Source organism: Leptonotus elevatus, chromosome 2, assembly GCF_054856555.1.
Source record: "Leptonotus elevatus isolate MCC_2025b chromosome 2, RoL_Lele_1.0, whole genome shotgun sequence".
NCBI lineage: Eukaryota > Metazoa > Chordata > Actinopteri > Syngnathiformes > Syngnathidae > Leptonotus > Leptonotus elevatus.
The window spans coordinates 12875778-12900105 of record NC_141240.1 but is presented as its reverse complement, the minus strand read 5'-3'; the positions used below and the strand labels follow the sequence as shown (position 1 = coordinate 12900105).

At 41.3% G+C, this 24328-nt stretch overlaps 1 protein-coding gene across 3 annotated transcripts in view; it reads left to right on the top strand.

Annotated features, from left to right (window-relative positions):
• flna (filamin A, alpha (actin binding protein 280)) overlaps positions 1-23733 on the top strand; it is a 49593-nt gene extending 25860 nt beyond the window's left edge. The window contains exons 10-49 of one of the 3 annotated variants that reach the window (XM_086070061.1): positions 1742-1879; positions 2142-2268; positions 2393-2529; positions 2609-2805; positions 2952-3065; positions 3356-3499; positions 3592-3715; positions 4349-4509; positions 4624-4714; positions 5529-5698; positions 6794-6911; positions 7089-7201; positions 7282-7431; positions 7521-7839; positions 8354-8527; positions 8615-8777; positions 8876-9036; positions 9593-9760; positions 9873-9996; positions 10063-10219; positions 10292-10481; positions 11889-11912; positions 12320-12567; positions 12988-13062; positions 13736-13835; positions 13912-14052; positions 15075-15203; positions 15376-15549; positions 15670-15831; positions 15908-16111; positions 16186-16338; positions 16422-16544; positions 16662-16928; positions 17015-17152; positions 18033-18148; positions 21449-21581; positions 21685-21861; positions 21934-22152; positions 22223-22420; positions 22511-23733. In XM_086070061.1, coding sequence (XP_085926187.1) covers positions 1742-1879; positions 2142-2268; positions 2393-2529; positions 2609-2805; positions 2952-3065; positions 3356-3499; positions 3592-3715; positions 4349-4509; positions 4624-4714; positions 5529-5698; positions 6794-6911; positions 7089-7201; positions 7282-7431; positions 7521-7839; positions 8354-8527; positions 8615-8777; positions 8876-9036; positions 9593-9760; positions 9873-9996; positions 10063-10219; positions 10292-10481; positions 11889-11912; positions 12320-12567; positions 12988-13062; positions 13736-13835; positions 13912-14052; positions 15075-15203; positions 15376-15549; positions 15670-15831; positions 15908-16111; positions 16186-16338; positions 16422-16544; positions 16662-16928; positions 17015-17152; positions 18033-18148; positions 21449-21581; positions 21685-21861; positions 21934-22152; positions 22223-22420; positions 22511-22695 — 6206 coding nt within the window. In that variant the 3' untranslated portion in view covers positions 22696-23733. The remainder of the gene's footprint in view (positions 1-1741; positions 1880-2141; positions 2269-2392; positions 2530-2608; positions 2806-2951; positions 3066-3355; positions 3500-3591; positions 3716-4348; positions 4510-4623; positions 4715-5528; positions 5699-6793; positions 6912-7088; positions 7202-7281; positions 7432-7520; positions 7840-8353; positions 8528-8614; positions 8778-8875; positions 9037-9592; positions 9761-9872; positions 9997-10062; positions 10220-10291; positions 10482-11888; positions 11913-12319; positions 12568-12987; positions 13063-13735; positions 13836-13911; positions 14053-15074; positions 15204-15375; positions 15550-15669; positions 15832-15907; positions 16112-16185; positions 16339-16421; positions 16545-16661; positions 16929-17014; positions 17153-18032; positions 18149-21448; positions 21582-21684; positions 21862-21933; positions 22153-22222; positions 22421-22510) is intronic. The other 2 variants (XM_086070062.1, XM_086070063.1) reach the window with 2 other exon arrangements.
• Positions 23734-24328: the final 595 nt, after the last annotated feature.

Genomic DNA, 24328 nt, shown 5'->3' with positions numbered 1-24328 from the left:
GCAGTATAGGCAAGGCAGTTTTATGTCTTTCGCACATTTCATACACAAAGCAACTCTGTGTGCTTTACACAAGACGCAGCACCAATAAACACAACCGTTGATGACATTCACAAGCCAAAGTTGAGAAAACCAAATTAGCTTACAAAAATTTCTAAAAGAACATACATTGACAATGTTAAACCACATCAAGAGAAAAGTTTTGTACATTTAAGAGTAAAGAAATTAGTAGTTTTCAAAAATAATTAAAGGGGGGAGGGGAGATTAAAAAAAAAAAAAGTTTAGAAGACTCTAATCAAAGGAATAGGACAAAATACAAAGTTTTTAACCTTTCCATTTGCGTGCAGCATAATGGCTAAATGTAGCTTCACCACGTTTACTTGGAACTCTCTGTTCCACTTTTTGATCTTACTGATCTGAGCTGGGTTTATACTTAGTCAACACTTCTTTAATGTATTAAAAGAACCCAAACCATTCAGTGGTTTAGAGACCAGTAGCATAATTTTGAAATATATTCTACAACTCACTGGGAGTCAGTGTAAACCCTTAAGAACTAGAATGATATGTTCTGATCTGTGTTTTGGTCAGAACCTGAGCTGGAGAGAATGAATTGTAGTCCAAAATGACACTGTCAGTAGTTGTTGGCAATTGTTCCGATGGATAATTGAGTTGTATGGATGCTACCGTGTTTATTTCATGCATAAAGAAAAGGAAGTGTAAATTGCAGGTATTGACGGTAGTGTTTATTTTATTTATTTGAATTTACAAATTTAGTATTAAACATTTTTGACAAGGTTTACCAGAGTATTCTCACTGGAAGCCATATCTTTTCGATTATCATATAGTTAGTAGTCTCTTCTTGTGGCGTTTTTCCTTATCTCTGGCGCAAGCCATCATACCGTGACAGGCACTATATTATACATTAACAGGCGGAATGAAGGATGTCGTTTCCTGTGTGGTTGTAAAGGCCTACTTCCTTAGAAGCATGTTAACAACTCAAAATGGCAGATGAGGGCAGAGAGAGACATAAGACTCATTTCAAAAGTACCAGCAGATTCTTTCCAGTAGCCATTGAGACTGAAATGTTTTTGATTTTTATATTATTGCATCCCATTTTCCCTCTAACGCATTGACTTGTAGGCCAATAAAAGGTGGCATTTGAGCACTTATACAAGGCACCGTTGTCACTCAAACTTCAAATATTCAACTATTTTATTTCTGTGAAAAGGCAAGAACCGTATTATATATTAAAGGTATCCGGAGCAAGATAACTGCATAAGATAAGAACAATTGGTCCAATCAGCGCTTTTCAGTTTTCCACCGGCCACGATTTGCAACTTCAAATTCCCAGTCATTGTCTACGTTAGATCAACAAAACCCAAAGGATATGTGACCCAAGATGGCTGTAATAGCGTAAAGGCCTGATTGGTAGGTATATGGTTCTTGCCAACAAAATCAAATTCACTGAGATTTTGGCTAATACACGATTGAAGCTTGCTGGTTGTCACGTTTTAGTGATTTTTATTTCCTTTTCAAAGCAAGAGCCCAACTGCAGTAGACTTTTGTAAGGTCAGATGTCTTAGCAGTACATGTACCATTCACTTAATACTTTATATTGAGTGATCACTTCAAAGTGACAACACTCTCGTGCGCACACCTGCCTTTTTGACCTGATTTGTCGTCATTGGTTGTCAGAACACAAAGAGCCATCTCTCAATGTCAGTGTGTGTGTGTCTTTCAACAGCATGCAACCCCAGCTTATGCAAAGCGAAGGGTCGTGGTCTGCAGCCTAAGGGCCTAAGGGTAAAGGAGACAGCAGACTTCAAAGTTTACACCAAAGGAGCTGGCACTGGAGAGCTTAAAGTTACCATCAAGGGGCCCAGTGAGTTTTTTTTCTTTTTCTTTTTTTTTCCCCATGTACATCCATTTATCACTTTTTCATACTGGTAGGTTTACACCATTATACCTTTTAGCGCTGGCTTTTGTGTATTCACATGTTGTAAAGATTGCTGGAAAATATTTTCTGAAAGTAGTTTAAAATGTCAGCTAAATCATTTTTTAGAATTTGGCCGAATCATGTTGCAGTAGCTCTTAACATTTAAGACAAGACAAGAATTGGTACTGATGTGGATGCTTGTTTACAGAGGGACTTGAGGAACCTTGCAAAAGGAAAGATTTGGGTGATGATGTGTACGGATTTGAATATTACCCCACCACACCCGGCACTTATAGCATCACCATCACCTGGGGAGGACAGCACATCCCTCGCAGGTATACAATCACACGCACTAAAGCTACTAATGTTACTGCATTGATGATGTACAGAATAGATAAATCTTTTTAAAAAACTATAGAAAATAAAATCTATATAAAACTGTTTCACTGCTTTCTTTAGTCCCATTGAAGTCAAGGTTGGTTCCGAGGCCAACCAGCAGAGGGTGAGGGCTTGGGGTCCAGGCCTAGAGGGCGGCGTGATTGGCAAATCGGCGGACTTTGTAGTGGAGGCTGTTGGAGACAATGTTGGCACTTTGGGTATGTTTTTGGATGTCTTTAACTGTTCACTGTCGCTCACATCCTACTTGTTTCACCAAGCTTGCATTGCTGTCTTCAGGTTTCTCTGTGGAAGGTCCATCTCAGGCCAAGATTGAATGTGACGACAAGGGCGATGGCTCTTGTGATGTGCGCTACTGGCCTACAGAGCCTGGCGAGTATGCAGTACATGTGCTTTGCAACAGTGAGGACATTCAGCACTCCCCCTTTATGGCTGAGATTGTCAACCCACCTGGCAAAGACTTTTACCCTGACAAGGTAAGCAATAGTGTTAGACACAAACTTTTAGTGTTTCTAAAAGCACACATTTAATAGTGGCCTAAGCTTTTACACAGAACTGTATTTTCCTCATAGATCTAACTTTCTTCCTCAAAAGTGAAAGTGTGTTTTATTTTTATTTTTAGGTTAAGGCATATGGTCCAGGTCTTCAAAGCAGTGGTTTGGCTGTCAGCAAGCCAACTGAATTTACAGTAGATGCCAAGCAAGGTGGAAAAGCTCCACTGAAGATTGTTGCTCAGGTAAAGTTGTCATATACACATGTAAATCTTGATTTTTAGAATTAAACACAGATTAAGCTTTCATTCATTTTTTATTTATTAACTCTGGGGACTATTGTTAACCACTCTAATACATATTACTGCCACCTACAGGATGAATTAAATTGACCTGTTTACAAAAACTAGATAGGCTTCCTTTTACTTATTCACAATGGTGCACTATGTTCTAAAATAGATGGAGATGCGCTCTTGTTTTAAATGTTTGATTTCACTGACTCAGTCTGTTACACTTTGGTTGTCCTTAACTGCAGGATGGGGAAGGGACTCCTCTGGATGTTAATGTTAAAGACAATGGCAACGGCACATACACTTGTGCTTACACACCGCGCAAACCTTTAAAACACACAGTCATGGTCTCCTGGGGCGGAGTCAACATCCCTGACAGCCCTTTCAGGGTATGTATGCTCTGACTGTTCATGAAAGTTTTCCACTGATTTTCTTCAAATGACATTTTGTCATACAGTGGTCTTCTTGTTTTGGATTACAGATGACTGTTGGGGCAGGATGTCATCCAAACAAGGTGAAGGTATCAGGACCTGGAGTGGCCAAGACTGGTCTTAAGGCCTTTGAGCCAACATATTTTACGGTTGACTGCACTGAGGCTGGTCAAGGTAAAGATGGGATAGGATGGAAGTAGTTTTCTTCCACATGACTAAATCAAACCTCTTTGTAACACTTCAAAAGTATAAACATTACATATACTTTACCACTTTCCGTAGTTTTCTCTGACCTTAAAAGGAATACATCTGATGTAACGATTCATTGTTAAAGCTACATTTTCGCTTGTGAATTTCTCTAAAACTGTTAGTTATTTCTCTTTTTTTGTAATCATCCGAAATTGTAGTAGTGTATTACAAAAGAATACACACAAAATATGTAGTCACACCGGTACCTAATGCTTGTATAAAAAGGTGCCCAGTATGATGCAAGGTCAAATATTACAAATTCGATGTAATGCAAATTTTGATGTAATGTAATTTTTGTAGCTCATCAAAAATCATTGCCTCGTGAGTTCACTTGTCCTGAAATAGATCGGAAAGAGGAACAAAGAAACTGCCATAAATAAAAACACGCATCTTCATCACTTGTGTGTATGTGTATATGTATAAAAGTGGCTTTTTTGGGACGACATGCACTATACAAATGCGTGTAATGTAGTAGTAGTGCTGTATATTATTAGTAGTAAATAGATGCCAACTCGTAAATACCAGTGTATCATGATTTTACTTTTCTGTGGTCCAAAGGTGACATCAGCATCGGAATCAAGTGCGCCCCTGGTGTTGTGGGGCATGCAGAAGCTGACATCGACTTTGATATTATTAGAAACGACAACGATACGTTCACTGTCAAATACACACCACCTGGGGGAGGCAGCTACACCATCATGGTTCTGTTTGCTGACCAAGTGAGTTAGTTGTAATTCCTACTTGAAGTTTTCATTCCATCATGGAAGTTGCAATGATACTGTCTGTATGCAAGTTGTTAAGACCATATTCATTTTCATGTTTGTACTTTTCAGGCAATTCCAATGACACCCATCAGAATCAAGGTGGATCCTGCACATGATGCCAGTAAAGTGAAGGCAGAAGGCCCAGGACTCAGCCGCAGTGGTAAGGGTACCATTTGTATTTTTTTTTATGAAAAAAAAAACAAACCTTCATGAAACGGGCCTGGACATAAATGATGGTATCCCTAGAAATGACAAATAATTGGACCATAGAGCCATGTTCAACCAAGGCGTGTCCTCAATCTTTCAATCAGTCAGTCGACCTATTGAATGGGTGACAAATAGTCAATGTGCTGTTCAGTGACGTGTACCACACTAAACTGGACCAGAGAGGAAGGTATTGTCTCATGAAATTAGAAAGAAAATTATGCTTTGCTACATCTGGTACAAGGTGTCTTGGCTAAGAGCAACTATTGGAATTATTCTGAAGTGAGCTTCTATGAGCCCTAATTTAAATCCTATTGAACATATGTGGAAGGAGCTGAAACATGCCATCTAAAGAAAGCACGCTGCAAACTTTGGACAACTGATGCAGTTAGTGGGCCTGAATACCTGCTGAGAGGTGCTGATATCTCATTGAAAGTTAGAAAAATCAGTTTATTGCAGTGATTGCCTCAAAGGGTTGTGAACAAAATAATAGGTTAAGGATACCATCATTTTTTTCTAGGCCTGTTTCATGAGTGTTTTTTTATATAGTTATGAGGAAGTAATTAATTAAAAAAAAATAATATTCGAAGTTAATTTTCATAAAATGTTTATTATTTGTCAGATTAAGGTTATTTCTGTGACCGCGGGTTTTTCAACAGAGGGGTACCAACGTTTTTTTGTGTGTGTGTGTGTGAGATCAATGTGTCAACAGAGCCATAATGTACTTGTTAATGTCTCATCGTCCACATTCAATATTGTGCCTTTCCTAGGTGTTGAATTGAACAAGCCCACTCATTTCACTGTGACCACAAAAGGAGCGGGAAAAGCAAACCTGGACTGCAGCTTTGTTGGACCAGTCAAAGGAGAGGCAATCAAGGACTTTGAAATCATTAACAACCATGACAATACACACACTGTGAAATACACCCCCGTGCTGCAGGTAAGGTGCTAGCATGTTGAACCAAACAGAATATTAAACAGAAGATTATTCAGAAATTTACAGAAACAATGTAGTCCAGCTACTACTTGGAGATGAAAAAAAAATCCCCATTGTTTAAACCTGTTCACAAGTGTCTTAAAAGTCCCTGCCATGCTTTGGCTAAAAATACAGAAAGAACAAACAATTACAGGGCCCTCGACATTGACTATTTTGGAGGGGGGGGCGGGGGTTCTTCTCATAAAAATGAGCTATTGCTTACCTTGCCCACCTGTGCAATTTACAGAGTAGCTTTGTTGAGCCTGGAGTCTGAAAAAGCGAGTATGAAGCATGAATTGTATTTTCACTCGTGGAGGCAGCACTTCATCACCAAGTTGCTGAATTACACTTTGATTAGTGTTTATCTGTGCATAACGAACATGATACTCATCTCGTCAAAGATTATTAGTATGCATGTTGAATGAATATGCATAGTAGCTATTAAGTTTTGTAATTCCATAAGTGCACATGATTGTATTTGTACGTGCCAAGAGCACTTACAGATACAGTTATGTCAGAACAAACTTTTTCTCTTTCATCTTGTCTCGGGGCTTAGTCACAGCATGTCATCCTTTTCTGTCTAAGACTGACTTCGTAATCATCCTTTTGCAACACCAACTGCGCTGATGTCTTTCCTCACTACAGCAATCAACCTTCTTCCTGGCAGCTCCATTCCCATCCTGCTACCAATAGAAACTCCCTCTCCTGAGCATGTGCAAAAAATGGAATCTGGTCTCTCAAGCATCTAACCTTAGCTATCTCTCTTATGAGCCAATTTCAAATCCTATCCACCCTGGTCACGCCTAAAAAGAACCTAATCTTAATCTGTGCCACTTCCACTTTTGCCACACCTGACACTTTCCTCCACCTTTGCCACACCTGCTTGGATCAGTTTCTTTACCTCTTTGCCACACTCACCATTGCTGTGGAGTGTTTACCCTAAATCAACCATCCTCGCTGTTTCTACCAACACAATGGATTTGTTACATTGTCAAAAGCTTGCCACTGGCATTGACATGGACGGTTACACCTTGAATCTCAATTCCTTCCCGACATTAGGGTCCTCTGGGGCTTGCTGTGACCTATGGTGGAGATCATATACCCAAGAGCCCCTTTAATGTTGCTGTGGCGCCCTCACTGGACCTCAGCAAGATCAACGTCACGGGACTGGGGGACAGTATGTGCTTATCAGTCCTGTTCTAAACCATACTAACAATTCAATGTTTCCACACACTGATGTGATTCTGAATTGTTTTTCGAGCACATTTAAATCCTGATCAACTTTCCTTGTTTTAATTTTTCCACAACGTAATTTTTTTCTTCAACTCTACATCACTGTGCTTGTTTATTGTAGAGATGTCCGTTGGCAAGGATCAGGAGGTGACTGTGAAATCAAAAGGTGCTGGAGGTCAAGGCAAAGTGGCGGCGAAAGTGACAGCACCCTCCGGGAAGCCTGTTGCTAGCAAGGTGGAGTAGATTGTTGCATGCATTTATTACACCTCGTCACACACTCGTACAAATGTTGATGTAGCAAATGATCATTCCAGGTGGAGCCTGGGCTGAGTCCAGAAACCAGCCAGGTCAAGTTCATCCCAAGGGAAGCAGGGCCATACCAAGTTGAACTGACTTATGATGGAGTCCAAATCCCTGGATCGCCTTTCACGCCCGTGGCTTATCCTGCCACAGACCCCTCCAAGGTAATTTTGAATGACTATATGTGCACATGTTTAATACATCAGAACTACAGAAATGCAGGCCTTAGTTAATGATAATCATCTCTCATCAGGTGCGCTGTTCTGGCCCAGGCTTGGAGCGCGCCAAGGTTGGGGAAACTGGGGAGTTTGTTGTGGACTGTACCAATGCTGGCCCCGCTGAACTGACCATAGAGATAATTTCTGATGGTGGTACAGAGGCTGAAGTTCATATTGAGGATAACGGAGATGGCACATACACAATCACCTACATTCCACTCTATCCTGGCTCCTACACTCTCACCATCCGCTATGGTGGCCAGGATGTGCCAAACTTCCCCGCTCGGCTCACTGTGGAGCCAGCCATCGATGCCAGTGGAGTCCGTGTGTTTGGACCAGGAGTGGAAGGCAAAGGTGAAACAATAATTTGCTTTTCTGGTTGATAACACTATTTATCATTCATTGGCATTGCTTGAAAATTTTGTCATAGTATTTGATTTAACCCTACAGCCACAGATTTCCTCCTTACCACTGCACAAATAGAAAGAAGGAAAAAATCTATTTATTTTCCAATTATGTAGTGATCTGACCAATGAGCTCTTCTCTCAGCCCTTTTTGAAGTCTTAGTAGTTACCACTATTTGCCATCCTCTTGATGAGCATGCTGAGTCACTTGTTTGAGGTTGGGGTGAATGCCTTAACAAGGAATAGCCTTGCGTCATGATTTCTTCAGAACTCTTGTAGCTCAAACTACAGATATCAAGAAGCAAATAATACCTTTTGTGAAGGGTTGAGGTCATAAATTGGTCACAGATGGACTAGAAGCAGTGGCTTCATTCCACCTTAAATACAAAATTATACTAATGATTCGGTGGGCAGGGCATTACAACATTACGTTTGAGCCTGTGACAACTTTGTTTTTATTATAGGTATTTTCCGTGAAGCAACCACTGATTTCACAGTGGATGCTCGTGCTCTTACTCTGTCTGGAGGCGACCACATCAAAGCTCTAATTAGCAACCCATCGGGCAGTCATACTGATAGTTTGATCACCGACCTCGGAGATGGCATTTATAACGTGGAGTATACGCCCTACGAGGAGGGTTAGTAGAAACGTGTCATCTTATTAGAGTCAGTGTGTTGTCATTTGAGGTACGTGGGCTTAAAGATGTTCCCTGTGTATGCTTTAGGCCCACACAATGTGGAGGTCTGCTATGATGGCACACCAGTGCCAAAAAGCCCATTTCGTGTTGCCGTCACTGAAGGGTGTGATCCGGCCAGGGTACGCGTGCATGGTCCTGGCCTGAAAAGCGGCACTACAAACAAGCCCAACAAGTTCACAGTGGAGACACGGTAAATAGGACTTGAATCCTTTAGTTGAAAGACTAATCGACCGTTTGACCGCACAATGACATGAGAGCTTGCTCGTTTTATGTTCATCTTATTTACAGTGGAGCCGGCACTGGCGGTCTTGGGTTGGCGATGGAAGGTCCGTCGGAGGCCAAAATGTCCTGCACTGATAACAAGGATGGCAGTTGCAGTGTTGAGTATATCCCCTATGAGCCGGGCACATACAACCTCAACGTGACCTATGGAGGACAACCCATTAATGGTACTAAAATTGGAAAATAAAAAAAACTACAGATCATCATTTCTCATGCTGTTGTGGAAATGCTGTCAGTTGTCATCCAACACTGCTTACTTAAACTTAGGGAAATGTGGCATTGGGCGAAATTTCAGGATGAACCTAAAATGCACTATTTGACCTTCTCTAAACGTTTGATGCTGAACAGCAAAATTCATATCAATGAATTTTCTGGTTCAGTATTTAACGGGTGTCTTTGTTATGCTGTTCACATGTTAATGTCTTGAGACAAAGATGACACTCAAGTATTAAGCAACAGTACGTTGCAAGGCCTCAAATGGGACGTTCTCAAAGGGAAGTAGCCACTGAGCCTAGTGTCAACGTGTCAGCAGCAGGTTGCAACGGAGTGTGACTGAAAAAGAAAGAATGGTGTAGAAGTGGACATCCATGGAAATGCATTCTATTGGACAGTTGCACATGCACACATCAAAGTTTAGAGATGGTCAAATTAAGGTTACCTGTACATTTAGGTTGAACATGTCTATAATTGATTTGTCTGAACCTTCTTGTGATGCCTTTGCAGGCAGTCCTTTCTCAGTGCCAGTCGTTGACACAGTGGACAGTTCCAAGGTCAAGTGCCAAGGTCCCGGGCTTGGCGCCAATGTCAGGGCCAATATTCCACAGGCCTTTACAGTAGATGCTACCAAAGCTGGAGTGGCCCCACTGCAGGTTCGCGTGCAGGGACCCAAAGGTATGTTGCTTTGTTTTCATTCAGATATCAATTAAAAGCTTGTATTTTACAATAATTTAATGTAATATTTTAAAAGACTGCTGGGATTGAAGAGTTTTTTTATGCATATTAGGTATGGTGGAGCCTGCAGAAATTGTGGATAATGGTGACCAAATTTACACAGTCAACTATGTTCCCACGAGAGAGGGTCCATATTCCATTAACGTCTTATATGCAGATGAGGAAATCCCACGCAGGTAACTACACATGCAGACTAAGCATTGTAATTGTCTATGACACTTAAACTATATCGCCCTTTTCAGCCCCTATAAGGTCAAGGTGCTTCCTACCCACGATGCCAGTAAAGTGCGAGCGAGTGGGCCTGGTCTGAACACCACGGGGGTGCCTGCCTCTCTGCCTGTGGAGTTTACCATTGATGCCAAAGATGCAGGGGAAGGACTGCTGGCAGTGCAAATCACTGTGAGTTTAGTGACATGTAAGATGTGTAGTTTAAAGAAAGTGGAATCATTGTTGAATTAACTGTATGGGCAGGACCCAGAAGGAAAGCCAAAGAAAGCCAACATCCGTGATAACCACGACGGAACGTACTTGGTGTCCTATGTTCCGGACATGACCGGCAGATATACCATCTTGATTAAGTACGGAGGAGACGAGATCCCGTATTCGCCGTATCGCATCCGGGCTCTGCCCACAGGCGATGCCAGCAAATGCACTGTCACAGGTATGCAATCAATATCCTCCATAGTTTTGTTTGTGTGGGCATGCAGGTAAATTTCCTCTGATTAAAAGGAAAGTCAACCCCCCCCAATTATTTACAATAACAGCCCCACTAGTCTAAATATGGTATTTTAGTTAATATTGCGTTAATGGAATCTGAGTTAAGCAGCAAAATACAGCAGTTTTGATCAGTATCAGAAGGCGGCCATTTTGCCATTTGCTGTCGAGTGCAAATGACAGCGTAGTTGCTCAGGTTTCAGGTAACAACCAATCACAGCTCGGCTTCAGAAAACAGGTGAGCTCTGATTGGTCGTTGCCGGAGCCCTGAGCAACTGTGATGTCTTCAGTCGACAGCAAATTGCAAAATGGCTGCCCCCTGAGATGGATAAAAACGGCTGGATTTTGCTTCAAAACTCATATTACACAAATGTAATATTAATGTTGAATGAATGTTATGTTTAGACTAGTGAGGTCACAAAAACATATTATTGTCTAAGTGTTTAAGGTTGACTTCGCCTTTAAATCTGTCCAGTCCTAGAGAAATCAGTCACAAATTTAGTGTTGTTGTTTTTTTGTTTTAAACTGATAATTCTGTCATATTCTGTATTCTTAAATTTCATTCCATTCATTTGTAAAGGGGAAGAAAAAAATATATATAAAACAAATCGTTGTATATCCCTGAATTTTTGTTTTAAACATTTATACTATTTACTCAATTCCAACACAAGTTTAATTGTGGATATATATATATTTTTTTCTATTTTAGATAGCCAACCCTCAGCCATGTTTTTCATGTAGATGCAAAATTTCAGCCATTTTGGATTACCTTTTAAAGCCATCAAGGAATTTGCTTTACTTGCTTATGTGATGAAAGGTTAATGCTTATTTTGATTTTGCCAAAGGTCACTGACTAAGAGCATGAGATTGCATCGAAAAGTTAGTTCCAGTTGTAATATAGATGTTTTGGACTACTGATCCCTGCTACCCTGTATTTTAATCCCCGGTTGACATTGATGGGAACAGAGCCCCTGCTGTTGGGTTTTTAAACTCTGGAGGTTTGATATATTGGACACTTTAACTTGTGCTCAACTTGAGCCAATAAATGTCTGCTTCTCAGCAGGTTTTACGCAAAGCGCAATTCTGCAACTGCTGCTTTTTTGACAGCCTTTCATGCATTTATATATTTCTATTGCTGTTACACTCCTCCTTGGCCTATTACCTGCTCCACACAACACAAACACACATGCAGACACCCCTCCCTGCCTCACAGCACTTAGCACAGTTTTTTTTCTTCCCCCATTTGGAATTATAGAGCACACATTTGCCTCCAATCACCCCTACCTGACTATCTTGTGTGTGTGTGTCACTTTTGTCTTTTGCACATCCTGCTTGTCACCGTTCCCACTATCAGTCTCAATCGGAGGTCACGGTTTAGGTAAGCCCATGGAGCAACTTTGTTCTGTAGAGGAACTCCTGTCTTTTAGCATGAAAACAACACTTTCAACCTGGGCTCTTATTCTGTCTTCTTATACACCTTCTACAGTCCCTCTTTTTTACTGTCCATATGTCAGCAGTTCATGTGTGCATTGTGCTCACATGTTCATTTGGATACACTAATACTAACTCAAAACCATTTAAGGTTGGCATGCTGAATGACACTTGGGATAATCAAGCTTCCAGTTCTACATAGAAATATTATAACATTACAAAGGTTGGGCAAATAGTTTCTGAATTTAACATGACTTGACATTTCATCTTCAACCTATTCTCTTGGTGGTGGAACGTGCATGCTAAATGATTGCCATAGTATATCATCTACTTGATAGTTTTTCAATTCCACAGGTGCCGGTGTTGGCCCAACCATTCAGATTGGGGAACAGACAGTCATCACTGTGGATGCTAAAGCAGCCGGGAAAGGCAAGGTGACCTGCACAGTGTGCACGCCTGAGGGAGCGGAGCTGGACGTAGACGTTGTGGAAAACGAGGACGGCACATTCGACATCTTTTACACGGCTCCACAGCCCGGCGAGTATGTCATCTGCGTCCGTTTTGGAGGAGAGCACATTCCCAACAGTCCGTTCCAAGTCACGGTGAGTGAATTTGTAGGAGGTACAGCAGCTTGCTATATGATTTCATATGGAATTGTGCAGTGTAAGACAATGAGCACAACATGAACTGACCAGATTGTTAAAAGTCCAGCCCACTTAGAAGTTTACAAACTTTTAGGCCTACAATGTGAGGGTGAAACAAAACTTCAAGTCGTGATTCATAAATCAGCCACTGGACATTCCAATTGCTATGTCACACTATATAGGCTACGATGCTGCAAAATGACAAAACTTTTTTTTTCTTTTTTTTTATTATCTATATTGCCGAAAATGGCTCCTTCTTTAGTCTTACAGTCTCTACCCACAGACATATCCTCAGTGGATCCAGGTGGTGTCACATTGTTTTACTTCATTACAACCCCTTCTATTTTTTCCCCCCCAACCTCTCGCCCCCTCCCCCAGGCGCTGGAGGGAGCCCCATCAGACCAGCTCATGCAGCCGCGACAAATGCCCCAGTACTACGCTCAACAGCCCTGGGTACCGAAATACTCTGTCCCAACATTTTTTTTACAAGCGGGCCCCTCATCTCATTTCCATTGTCTTTTTACCCAACTTCCTTCCTCTGCTCTGCACCATGAAACATTGTCCGGCGTCAGTGTGTCATTGCAGGTCTCACCTCTGACAGGCCTTTTGTTTCTCCTCTTCCGCAGTGTTCTTCAATTTCATTAACAGGGTTCCTAACATGGACAATGCAACAGAGTTGCTCAGTAACAAAGAGACACTGGACAACATTTAAGTGTTGCAGTCATTAGGTGATTCATTCAAACAATTGGCATTGAGCTAAATAGCAACAGTTCTGTATGAATCACTGTGTTGTCCAGTGCTCTTTGACAACTTACTGAAGGGACAAATGATCTGCGTTGACAGTCTTCCATGTGGACATGTCTTCTGAGTCTCTTGGTGCTAAACTGTCCTTTTGACCTTTCAATGTTTTAGTCCTTATTTCATTCTCAGTTTATGTTGGTGTCATCATCATCATCGTCGTTGTCATCATGCCAGTGATCAAAAACTGTTGATCATTCCATTTTCTTTGCTTGTGTCAATTTTTTTCTATGCTGTTTTGTTGTAACACAGTGCAGGACAAAGATGTGTAAAATCTCCACGACGTCTTCATACACTGACTGTTACACCTGTGCTCTTTGTCTCCTAGGCAACAGACAGACCATTGGGAATGAATGGTCTCGATGTGACAGGACTCAGGCCATTTGACCTGGTCATCCCGTTTACCATTCAGAAAGGAGAGATCACAGGTAGGAAACCAAACAGTAAAGCTGGTCTCTTCTTTTGGGCTGCGTGAATCTCACTGCTGTCTCTCCTGAACTGAAGGTGAGGTCCGAATGCCATCAGGCAAGGTTGCCAAGCCTGACATCACAGACAATAAGGACGGCACTGTTACTGTGAAGTATGCGCCAGTTGAGGCCGGACTGCACGAGATGGACATCAAATATGATGGCATTCACATCCCCGGTGGGTCTTTTGTTTGGAAACATAGCGTTGCATTGTAGTTGTGCAACGGATCACAAAAGTCACGGTTCGGATTGGATCACGGATTCACAGGTTAGATAATTTTTCAGATCAGCAAAGAAAGAAAGAAATAGGACTGTCCTGATTTCTTTTGTAAAATGCTCTTCACCATTAAATAGCAGTTTAGGAGTTAGGAACAACTTTAAGTGCCATATGAGGCAGAAACATTCTTATTTTATACATGGTCCATGTGTAAAATGACATGATAATAAGGGCTTAAAGTTGTGTTCATAAAATCTAAACTGCTATGTTTGACATTTTGAGTTGAATGTTTTTCTTTTAAAGGCAATAGTGTTTTATAAAATAAATGACGACAAAATTCTATTTCTTTTTCTTTTTCTCTTTTTTAAATAATGAAAAGACCTCAAAGTGCAATTTAAGGCACATTCCCTTCCTTTAAACATGGAAAGTGAATTACATAGTATCCTTGTTCCAGAATATTGAAAAATAATTTAAGTAAGCCAGGTAACAGCTGTCAAACTCAGGCACTCGTTAGTAATGCTAACAGCTAGCTGCTAGCCACTTGCGTCGGAAACTTCTGCCGTATCATACAATGACGGCGTAATTAATTAGCAACTTCTTGGCATCCTAAATTAGCGATTGATTAGGAGTTTGAGCTAGCGTGTTGTTAGTCGCAACTTTAATGTCAATCAAAGATACGATAAAGAAATAAATGTCAAGATGGCGATCACGCTACAACGTGGGCCAACTAGTCTACTAAGGCTATTTGCATTGCCATCAATGTATTATTTAATTGAGCAAACTTTATTTTGAAGTTAGCCTGAGCGTAAGCGGTGTGTTGCGTTGAGTATGTTTCAGCTTCCTTGACATGTCTGGTGTCCACTGTGAATGCGCACCAACCAATCCGCAGGGCCTGATCTGAACAGTCCATGTGTCAATGATGATTTGTTGCACCACTATTACATTGCCTTCATGAGAGGTTCATTCTTCATTGACATTCATAGGAAGTCCCCTACATTTCTTTGTGGACTACATGAACAGCGGTAATGTCAGTGCCTATGGTCCTGGCCTAATCCATGGGACTGTCAACAAGCCTGCCGTCTTCACAGTCAATACTAAAGATGCAGGCGAGGGTATGTAGGGCTCATACAGCAGCATGAAAATACTGCACAACATCCATGTTTTCTCTACCTCTTATCATAGACTGCGTCAGAAATGTGGCTGAAGCCCATTAATGCTAGTTTATTTCCTAACCGATATTTGACCAAAATGAGTAAAGTCGTTTTCATAAGTTTCTTTCTGTAGGTGGTCTATCTCTGGCCATTGAGGGCCCATCAAAAGCAGACATTAGCTGCGTAGACAACCAGGATGGAACGTGCAGCGTGTCCTATCTGCCTGTTCTGCCAGGAGATTACAGCATCCTGGTCAAATACAATGACAAGCACATTCCTGGCAGCCCCTTTTCAGCAAAGATTATTGGTAGGTAGATACAATGTACCGTGTTACAGAATCCTGAAATGCACTATGTAAATATATTATACAGAGGAGTTCAAAGTGGGTTTTAGTTTGTGCATCACACTTCCTTGTTCCTGTCTCCAGGGGACGACTCAATGAGGATGTCCCATCTGAAGGTGGGATCAGCTGCTGACATCCCTCTGGACATTGGAGATTTTGACCTGAGCCAACTGACGGCCTCGCTTACCACACCCTCTGGTCGTGAGGAACCCTGCCTCCTAAAGATGCTGCGTAATGGACATGTTGGTAAGTATAATTGTTCTAAACAAATGGATGTACGTTCATTATCTTAATAGCTTATAAATCGCCGTCTCTGTTGCAGGCATCTCCTTTGTTCCAAAGGAGATTGGAGAGCATCTGGTGAACATCAAGAAAAATGGTCGCCACATTCCAAGCAGCCCCATCTCAGTTATGATTAACCAATCTGAGATTGGAGATGCCAGCCGCGTTCATGTTAGTGGCTTGGGGCTGAGTGAAGCCAGGACTTTTGAGCCTGCTGAATTCATCATTGACACCCGTGATGCAGGTACAAGCTTTATGAGCATTAGTAATGTCATTGAGAAATATTTGGAACTGCCCTCACACTTTTGGTCGACGTAGGCTACGGTGGTCTGAGCCTGTCCATTGAAGGGCCCAGCAAAGTGGACATCAACACAGAGGACCAGGAAGATGGCACCTGTAAGGTCACATACTGCCCCACTGAACCTGGGAATTACATCATCAGCATCAAATTTGCTGACCAACACGTTCCAGGTGGGAATATAGCAGGACAAGACAAGCAACAGTGATGTCAACAATTGCTAAGCTTAGCCATTTTTTTGTAATTGCATGTACAGGGAGTGCGTTCACAGTAAAGGTGACAGGTGAGGGCAGGATGAAGGAGAGCATCACAAGGAAGAAGAGAGCAGCATCGGTGGCCAATGTTGGCAGCCAGTGTGACCTCAGCCTCAAGATCCCAGGTAGAAAATAAATTATTTTGGTGACCAATTTTTCAATACACGGACATATTGCTCCCCTTTTGCCACTAAAATAAGCAGTTTCAATGATTCAAAGACTCAACTGCTTGTTTTCTTCAGAGATCAGCATAGCGGACATGGCTGCTCAGGTGACCAGCCCCTCTGGTCAAGTTCACCAGGCCGAAATTATGGAGGGAGAGAACAACACGTACTGCATCCGTTTCATTCCCACCGAGACGGGTGTGCACACGGTGTGCGTGAAATACAACGGGATGCACGTGCCCGGCAGCCCGTTCCAGTTTACCGTTGGCCCCCTTGGAGAGGGAGGGGCACATAAAGTCCGTGCTGGTGGGCCAGGCCTGGAGAGAGCAGAGGCCGGAGTGCCAGGTGGGTGCGGTGGCTGGATATTGTGTTTGGAGATTACGCGAGTTTCTGCAAAGTGAGCCTAGCTTGGTTCTTTTGTGTGTGTGAAGCTGAATTTAGTATCTGGACGAGGGAGGCTGGAGCTGGTGGACTCAGTATTGCTGTGGAGGGGCCAAGCAAGGCCGAAATCGCCTTTGAGGACCGCAAGGATGGCTCTAGTGGAGTGTCTTACATTGTGCAGGAGCCAGGTGAGAAAAGACGTGCAGAAGCAGTAGTGCAAATTTGTACAACATGCATAAAGAGATGGCGTGCAGCTCATTTGTTATGCAGTGAGAAGTGTACAGCAATTGCGATTAAAATGTTGTAATTGCATGACTTCAATGGTTAACTCTTGATTAATCACAAATTGTATGTTCTAAATTTTCATACTGTTAACAAAAGTGGGGGGAAATATTCAACTAATAGAAATATGACTGCACCTTTTAGTCATTGATAGTCATTTCATAATAATTCTTAAATTTCATAATAATTCTTAAAATGTAGTTATAATTAAATGATTTACTGTACTGTAAAAAGCTAGTGTGATTATGATTTGTGTTGAAGTCATATTTCTGCCACTAGATGGCATAATTGCTTTTGTAAGACGTTGGGGACAGCTCAGTGCGTTTTTCTTTTCATATTAAGAGCTATTTAATCTTTAACATGAAGTAACTTGTGAAATTCTGCACATTTTTAAAATTGTAAAATAAAACTTGACCCCAGTCTCCACAAATATATGCATTATTATTAAATTAATTACGGCTTTATTTTAATGTGGACGGGTCTGCTGCAGTGCGACTGGAATTCCCCCAGCACAGGTTTTCCAAGTGAGGAGCAGGCAATAATTGCCCATTTAAAAAAATGTTTTGCTATTAAAGGTACTTCATATTAATGCACACATTTTTACACCCCTAACAGCAATATAAGCAAATTAGCAGCATGGTTGGCCAATGAAAGAACTAAGCGGCTAAACTGTGGGCATATGGACAGCAAACAAACTCCACTGAACTGCATATTTTGTGTTTTGCCTAATTCATATAGATTAATGTGGGATTGCCTTTTTATTGGAATTTGTGTGTGTGTGTATAGGAGACTATGAGGTGTCGATCCGTTTTAATGACGAACACATCCCTGATAGTCCCTTCATCGTTCCCGTGGCCTCGCCTTCAGATGACGCCCGACGCCTCACTGTTGCCAGCCTTCAGGTGAGGCTCTGAGACGCGCACACATGTCCATGTGCACGCACACGCCAGGCCGCAGCGCACTGCCCAAAATGCATCTGCTTGTAAAGTGACCTTATCCAAACTACCACTCTGAGGTATTTAGAAATCGTGAGGGAGTAGAGGGGCGGGAAATGCAGCAATGGACCAGTAGAACAATAAAGCTTGTGCTTGTGGAGCTAGTTGGATTGTGATGTTTAATGACAGTACTGCTAGAGTGGTTTAGATGCAGGCCACTGCATTATTGGGCAGTGCCAAGGGCTTCTGGAATAAGAAAGGACTGTGTGTGTTTCTCGTGCCTCGTTCTAAAGGCTCCCAACAGCCTACCGCCTCTGAATGTGATCATGGGGCGCTAAAGGGTTAAAGAGGTTTGAAATGGGCTGTCCCCTACCCCCCTTCCTTGCACACACATTATGTAGATCGTAGTATACATATTGTGATGATACTGTGGAATAGCTGAACATCTTGGACAATTTAAAAAGAAAAAAAAGTTACCTTTTCATTCAGGTGAAATACACAATTCAGATTTGTTACCTGGCTTATTGTTTAAAAATTTGTAATCACAAGTAACTGTCTTCCATATTGAAGCATGATTTCAATGGTGGGATGCATGCAAACCCACTCAACATTTAAATACATTTTAAGCAAACTTGGAAATGAGCAGAGACCAGGTCAGCTTCTCTTGATGTCAGAGGAGTATGACCTTTGAGTCCCATACGCACAAAAATGGTGCTTGGGACTGTCTGGGTAGCTGAAAGTTGCATAAACACCATCACTTAAGCATCCATATCCATACACAAGACTTTGTCTTCCCTTTTCTCTTGGTGTCAAATTCTCGCTTGCCTTACTGTACAGCCTCCTCTTTAACCTTCTTAGCGACCTCCAGGTAAGGTACAAAATAATTATCTATGTATGTGGGTCATTTTCATGACATTTGATCAATAAGTGTAAAGACTTGCCCTATTAAATTTGCTTTTCAAAATGCATTAATTTTAGTTTTTTAGTTTTTTTGTATTTTAAAAACTTCTAATGCTAAATTGATAACCATTGTGTCCCAAACAAGGCTATTGCACTTAACAAAATGACTAAGACTAAAATTGAAGAAAACATTTTCATTGACAAATTGTTTTTTTTTTTAAATAACTGAAACCATATACTTTTATAAAACTAACTACATGACCTTTTATCAATGTTAAACATTTATTTTGGCATTACAAAACATCCGTGCAGAGGAAAGTGGAACAGTCGTTTGTAGTTCTTTATTACACAATACTTAGTGTTTCTTCCCCCCCAAATCTTGCGCTCCATAAATATGCCATATATTTAAAAAGGTTTATACTAAATCTAATAAACTAAATTCAAATTAATATTATTTTGAAAAAAATAAACTAAGAACTAATTCAAACAGATTTTTTTGGGGGGAAAAAAGTAAACAATCAAAACTAATTATAATGAGAATTCCAAAATCGTTATAAACCTGCTCCCAAATGACATTTTGTGGTTTAAATCATGTTTTCTAAAGAGTGTAATTACATGATTGGATATATCAAATCAGTTGCTGCACATCTTTACTGTTATTACAATTGTATGAAGAAAAGAGTTTATAAGCAGAGTATGACTCTCATGATTTTGTTTTTATAGTTTGATACTTTTGTCTTTACTATTATGCAATAATTTCAGTGGGCCACCATTTGCTCTTTTTATATTGACTTTTCTTTAAATGCCTACAATTTTAAATTCTCTTACTTTAAAAATAAAAATAAACTAAGTGTGGCTGTTACAGCATGGGATACATTTACACAAAAAAGGTTTATATATTTGTTTTGTTTATTTTGGTAAATGTCTTTACAGTTATTGATCATATATATAAAAAAATAACCCATACAAACTACTTTATATTGCTTAAAGTATTGGCTCACCTGCCTTGACCCACATATGAATTTAAGTGACGTCCCATTCCTAACCCATAGGGTTCAATATGATGTTGGTCCATTCTTTTTATGGCAATTTTTCACCATTCTTCCAGAAGCGCATTTGTGAGGTCACACCACTCGTGTTGAACGAGATGGTCTGGCTCCCAGTCGCAGCTGTAATTCATCCCAAAGGTGTTTTTTCAGGCTGAGGTCAGGACTCTGTGTCGGGCTGGAAGAAGACGAGGTCAGCTCCGTACTGTTGCCACACAGTTGGGAGCATGGAATTGTCCAAAATCTCTTGGTGTACTGAAGCGTTCAGTTCCTTTCACTGGAACTTTAGGGGGCCAAGACCAGCCCCTGGAAAAACAACCCCACACATACCCCCCCCCCCCCGCCCCCTCCAAAAAAACTTAGCACTTGGCACCGCCAAACTCTGATTAATACATCAGGTTACTAGAGGGAGAGTCATCACTCCAGATAAATTTCAAGTCCACGATATGTTTGGAGGTCTCTCGCTATTGGCTTTTGGCAACCTTTTTGCACTATGTGCCTCTACATCTGCTGTCAGTTTATGTGGGCTGAGTTGCTGTCATCCCCAAACACTTCCACATTATTAACTCATTCACTGCCATTGACGACTATAGACGTCAAAATGTCATTCTAACTATTTATATTAGTTTCACCCCCCCCCCCCCCACACTTTTGTTAACAAGAGTACGAAAACCTAGAATTTTTTTTATTGTGCATTTATAACCGATATTAAATTTGTGATTAATCGTGAGTTTACTATTGAAGTCATGCGAATAATTCCAATTTAAAAAAATGAATCTTCTGACGCCCCTAATTTTTTTTAATTAAGGGCATCAGGCGATTAATTTTTTAAATTGTAATTAATCACATGACTTCACTAGTTAACTCAAGATTAATCACACATTTTATGTTCTAAATGTACAATACATTTTCTTCTAGGTTTTCATACTCAAGTGGGAAAAAAATGTGAAACTAATAGAAATAGTTTGAATGAATTTTTTTACGTCAATGGCAGTGAATGAGTTCAATTACAGTCAGCAGTGGAATGTCAAGGACAGAGTACATTTCACGACTGCACTTGAGGAAAGGTGGTATCCTATTCACAGTGCAACGCTGGAATTTACTGAGTGACATTCTATTTCGTAAAAACAGCTACTCCATTTTATACACCTGTGGCCATGGAAATGATTGGGACACCAGATTCTGATTATTTGGATGGGTGAGAGAATGCTTTTGGCAATATAGAGTATATTTGTGTGTATATACACATGTAAATGTGTTTATATAAATGCTGCGCAACAGGGATGGTGAGTTTAGAGCGTGAGTGTGTTTTGTCGAGCAGGAGTCTGGCTTGAAGGTGAACCAGCCGGCATCATTCGCAGTCAGCCTGAATGGAGCAAAGGGTGTGATCGACGCAAAGGTTCACAGCCCATCAGGCGCTCTGGAGGAGTGTTGCGTTACTGAGATAGACCAAGGTAACCACCAAAAAAATGCTTTTCTACGTATTTTATTAACTGTTATGTGGAGAGTTCTGATGTCAGCTCTTTAAATGAATTTGGGTTTTTTTCTGTCTTGTAGACAAGTATGCAGTCCGCTTCATCCCCAGAGAGAACGGCCTCTATCTAATTGATGTGAAGTTCAACGGAAGTCACATCCCTGGTAGCCCATTTAAGATCCGGGTTGGAGAGGCGGGCCAGGCCGGAGACCCTGGGATGGTGTCTGCCTATGGATTAGGCTTAGAAAGAGGCAGCACAGGTAACGTCCTGCGTGGGGAAAAAAGAATGTTGTGAAAATCCCAACACTAATCGTCCTCTATTGTTGCCACAGGAACAGCATGCGAATTTGTGGTCAACACGAGCAATGCAGGCCCCGGGGCTTTGGCTGTAACCATCGATGGTCCCTCCAAAGTGAAGATGGACTGTGTGGAGTGCTCTGAGGGATACAAGGTCACCTACACTCCAATGGCACCCGGCAGTTATCTCATATCCATCAAGTATGGTGGACCTTACCACATTGTGGGAAGCCCCTTCAAGGCAAAGATCACTGGTAAGAAAGCGACTCTACAAGTGAAGGTTGATCGACTTTGAGAATGGTTGTTGCCACACCCTTTTTCCAGGTTCCAAGCTTGTGGCCAGCCACAGTATGCACGAAACCTCCTCTGTCATGGTTGATCCCACGACTCGTGCCATCAGCTCCACTCAGCAAGGTGCTCCTATCCAATCAGATGCCAGTAAGGTAGTGGCTAAAGGTCTCGGCCTCAACAAGGGCTTTGTTGGTCAGAAGAACAGCTTCAGCGTTGACTGCAGCAAAGCAGGTGTGTTGAGTCTCTGCACCATAAGACCGTAAATGACTACCCTACCGAGCTTGAACTGACCCACTGGTACGTTTCCATCTGTGTGCATAGGGCGGAACATGCTGCTGGTTGGGGTGGACGGCCCCAAAGTTCCCTGCGAGGAGATCCTGGTAAAACATTTGGGCAACCGCCTGTATAATGTCAGCTACCAGCTCAAAGAGAAGGGAGAGTACATCCTGGTGGTCAAATGGGGAGATGATCACATTCCCGGCAGCCCCTTCCATATCATTGTCTAAAAAACAAAATTGCACCACCATCAGCAGCTTCTCTTACCACTGTTGTAATTGTTTACAGCTCCGTGTCCCACCCATGTTATACATTTCTCTTAAGCGGATTTCAGATGCAAATATTGTTTTCAGCTTGTAGAGTCAATTTTCTCCCATTTCTAATAAGCAAGGTCTCGGGAAGGAGAATAACGCACCTTTTAATGATTGCAAACCAGCAGTTGAATTTACCATATATTTTTCCATTTAAAAACTCTGGCATGCCGTAGTGGGCATTTGTAGATGGCTCCGTCTAATTGATGCATAATGCATCCCACCAAGTCTGTCCCATATGGAAGTTTACATTTTATATGAACAATAATGGCCATCTAGCCAAAGAGTGTTGAATGTGCCTTTCTGTTTGACCATCAAATGACACTCTTTCATTGTCCGTATAAAATGTAATTCGCTCATGTTGAACAAGTTTGGGTCATTTTGTTGCTGTGGTTAGTAATTGGAAAATGCCTTGTCAACTTGGTATGTGTTGTACGTGATACTTTTTTTTTTTTTTTTATGTAACAGTTATACCTGCTGATAGTGTGAACCAGTTTTAAGCACTGCTGTTCTTAAACTTATGCACGTTAGAGTAGATATCTAATTATTAAACATTAAATAAAAGCCTTAGATAAACTGGTAGTATTCTAACGCAAAGCGTGTCACATGCTCACAACACTGCTTTTCTGTGCGTTTGACTCGGCTGCATGTTCACAAAACTCCCTCAGATTCAGGAGAACACCCGCCTGTGTTGCGAACATATCTTTTCAAAAGGGAAGAATTTAAAATGATGCTGGACAAAAGATGTTGTGATTAATTACATCTTTCCAATATGGTGACCAAAAAAAAGATGCTTTTTCTTCAGTGTTTGCGTCTCACATTTTGAGTTTTTTTTCTTTTTTTCTTACAGCGCTATCTCTACAGAAACATGAATCTTGTCCAGAATAAAAAATAAATAAATGCTTTTAAATGTTTGTAAGACAGTATTTTGATACACAATAAAGTTGTCGTCTAGAATTTTTGTGTGTTTTGACTATTTGTCCACTGTGAACAGAAATGTTGGTTCCACATACAGGCTTCATTCAGTTAATGGAAATATAAACCATAACGTTTTTAGCAGTTAGCAGCCTTTTTGTTCTGAAGTTAACCCAAGGAAGCAATCGTTTTGTGGCTGCTGACTGAAAGTTCTCGGCTGTCCTGCCCAAACTGCAGTCACCACTGAGCTCTAATTAATAGAGCTCCAAGCAGCTTGGAATGCAAAAATATGCACCAGTCAAATCTGGTGCGCACATGACTTTTCAGTACGCATGCGCACCTTTTAAAGACTTCCTTGGCAACAAGTGGTCGTCTCCTAACCCGGAGGTTGTGGGTTCGATCCCCAGGCCATTGTGATCATGTGTCGACGTATGAGCAAGATGTTGAACCCATCTCAACTTAACTTAACCCCACCACCAGGAACTGCCCATTCGAGTAAACCTTGCTGTCGTTCACGTTGAATTTTTGATTACTACAAAGTTCTGTAGCTTTGACCATTATTTAGATCAGCCGGGCTTCAAACTTGCCGAGTTTAGAGAGAGAGAGAAAACATACCCTAATTAGGCCTGTTGTGGAT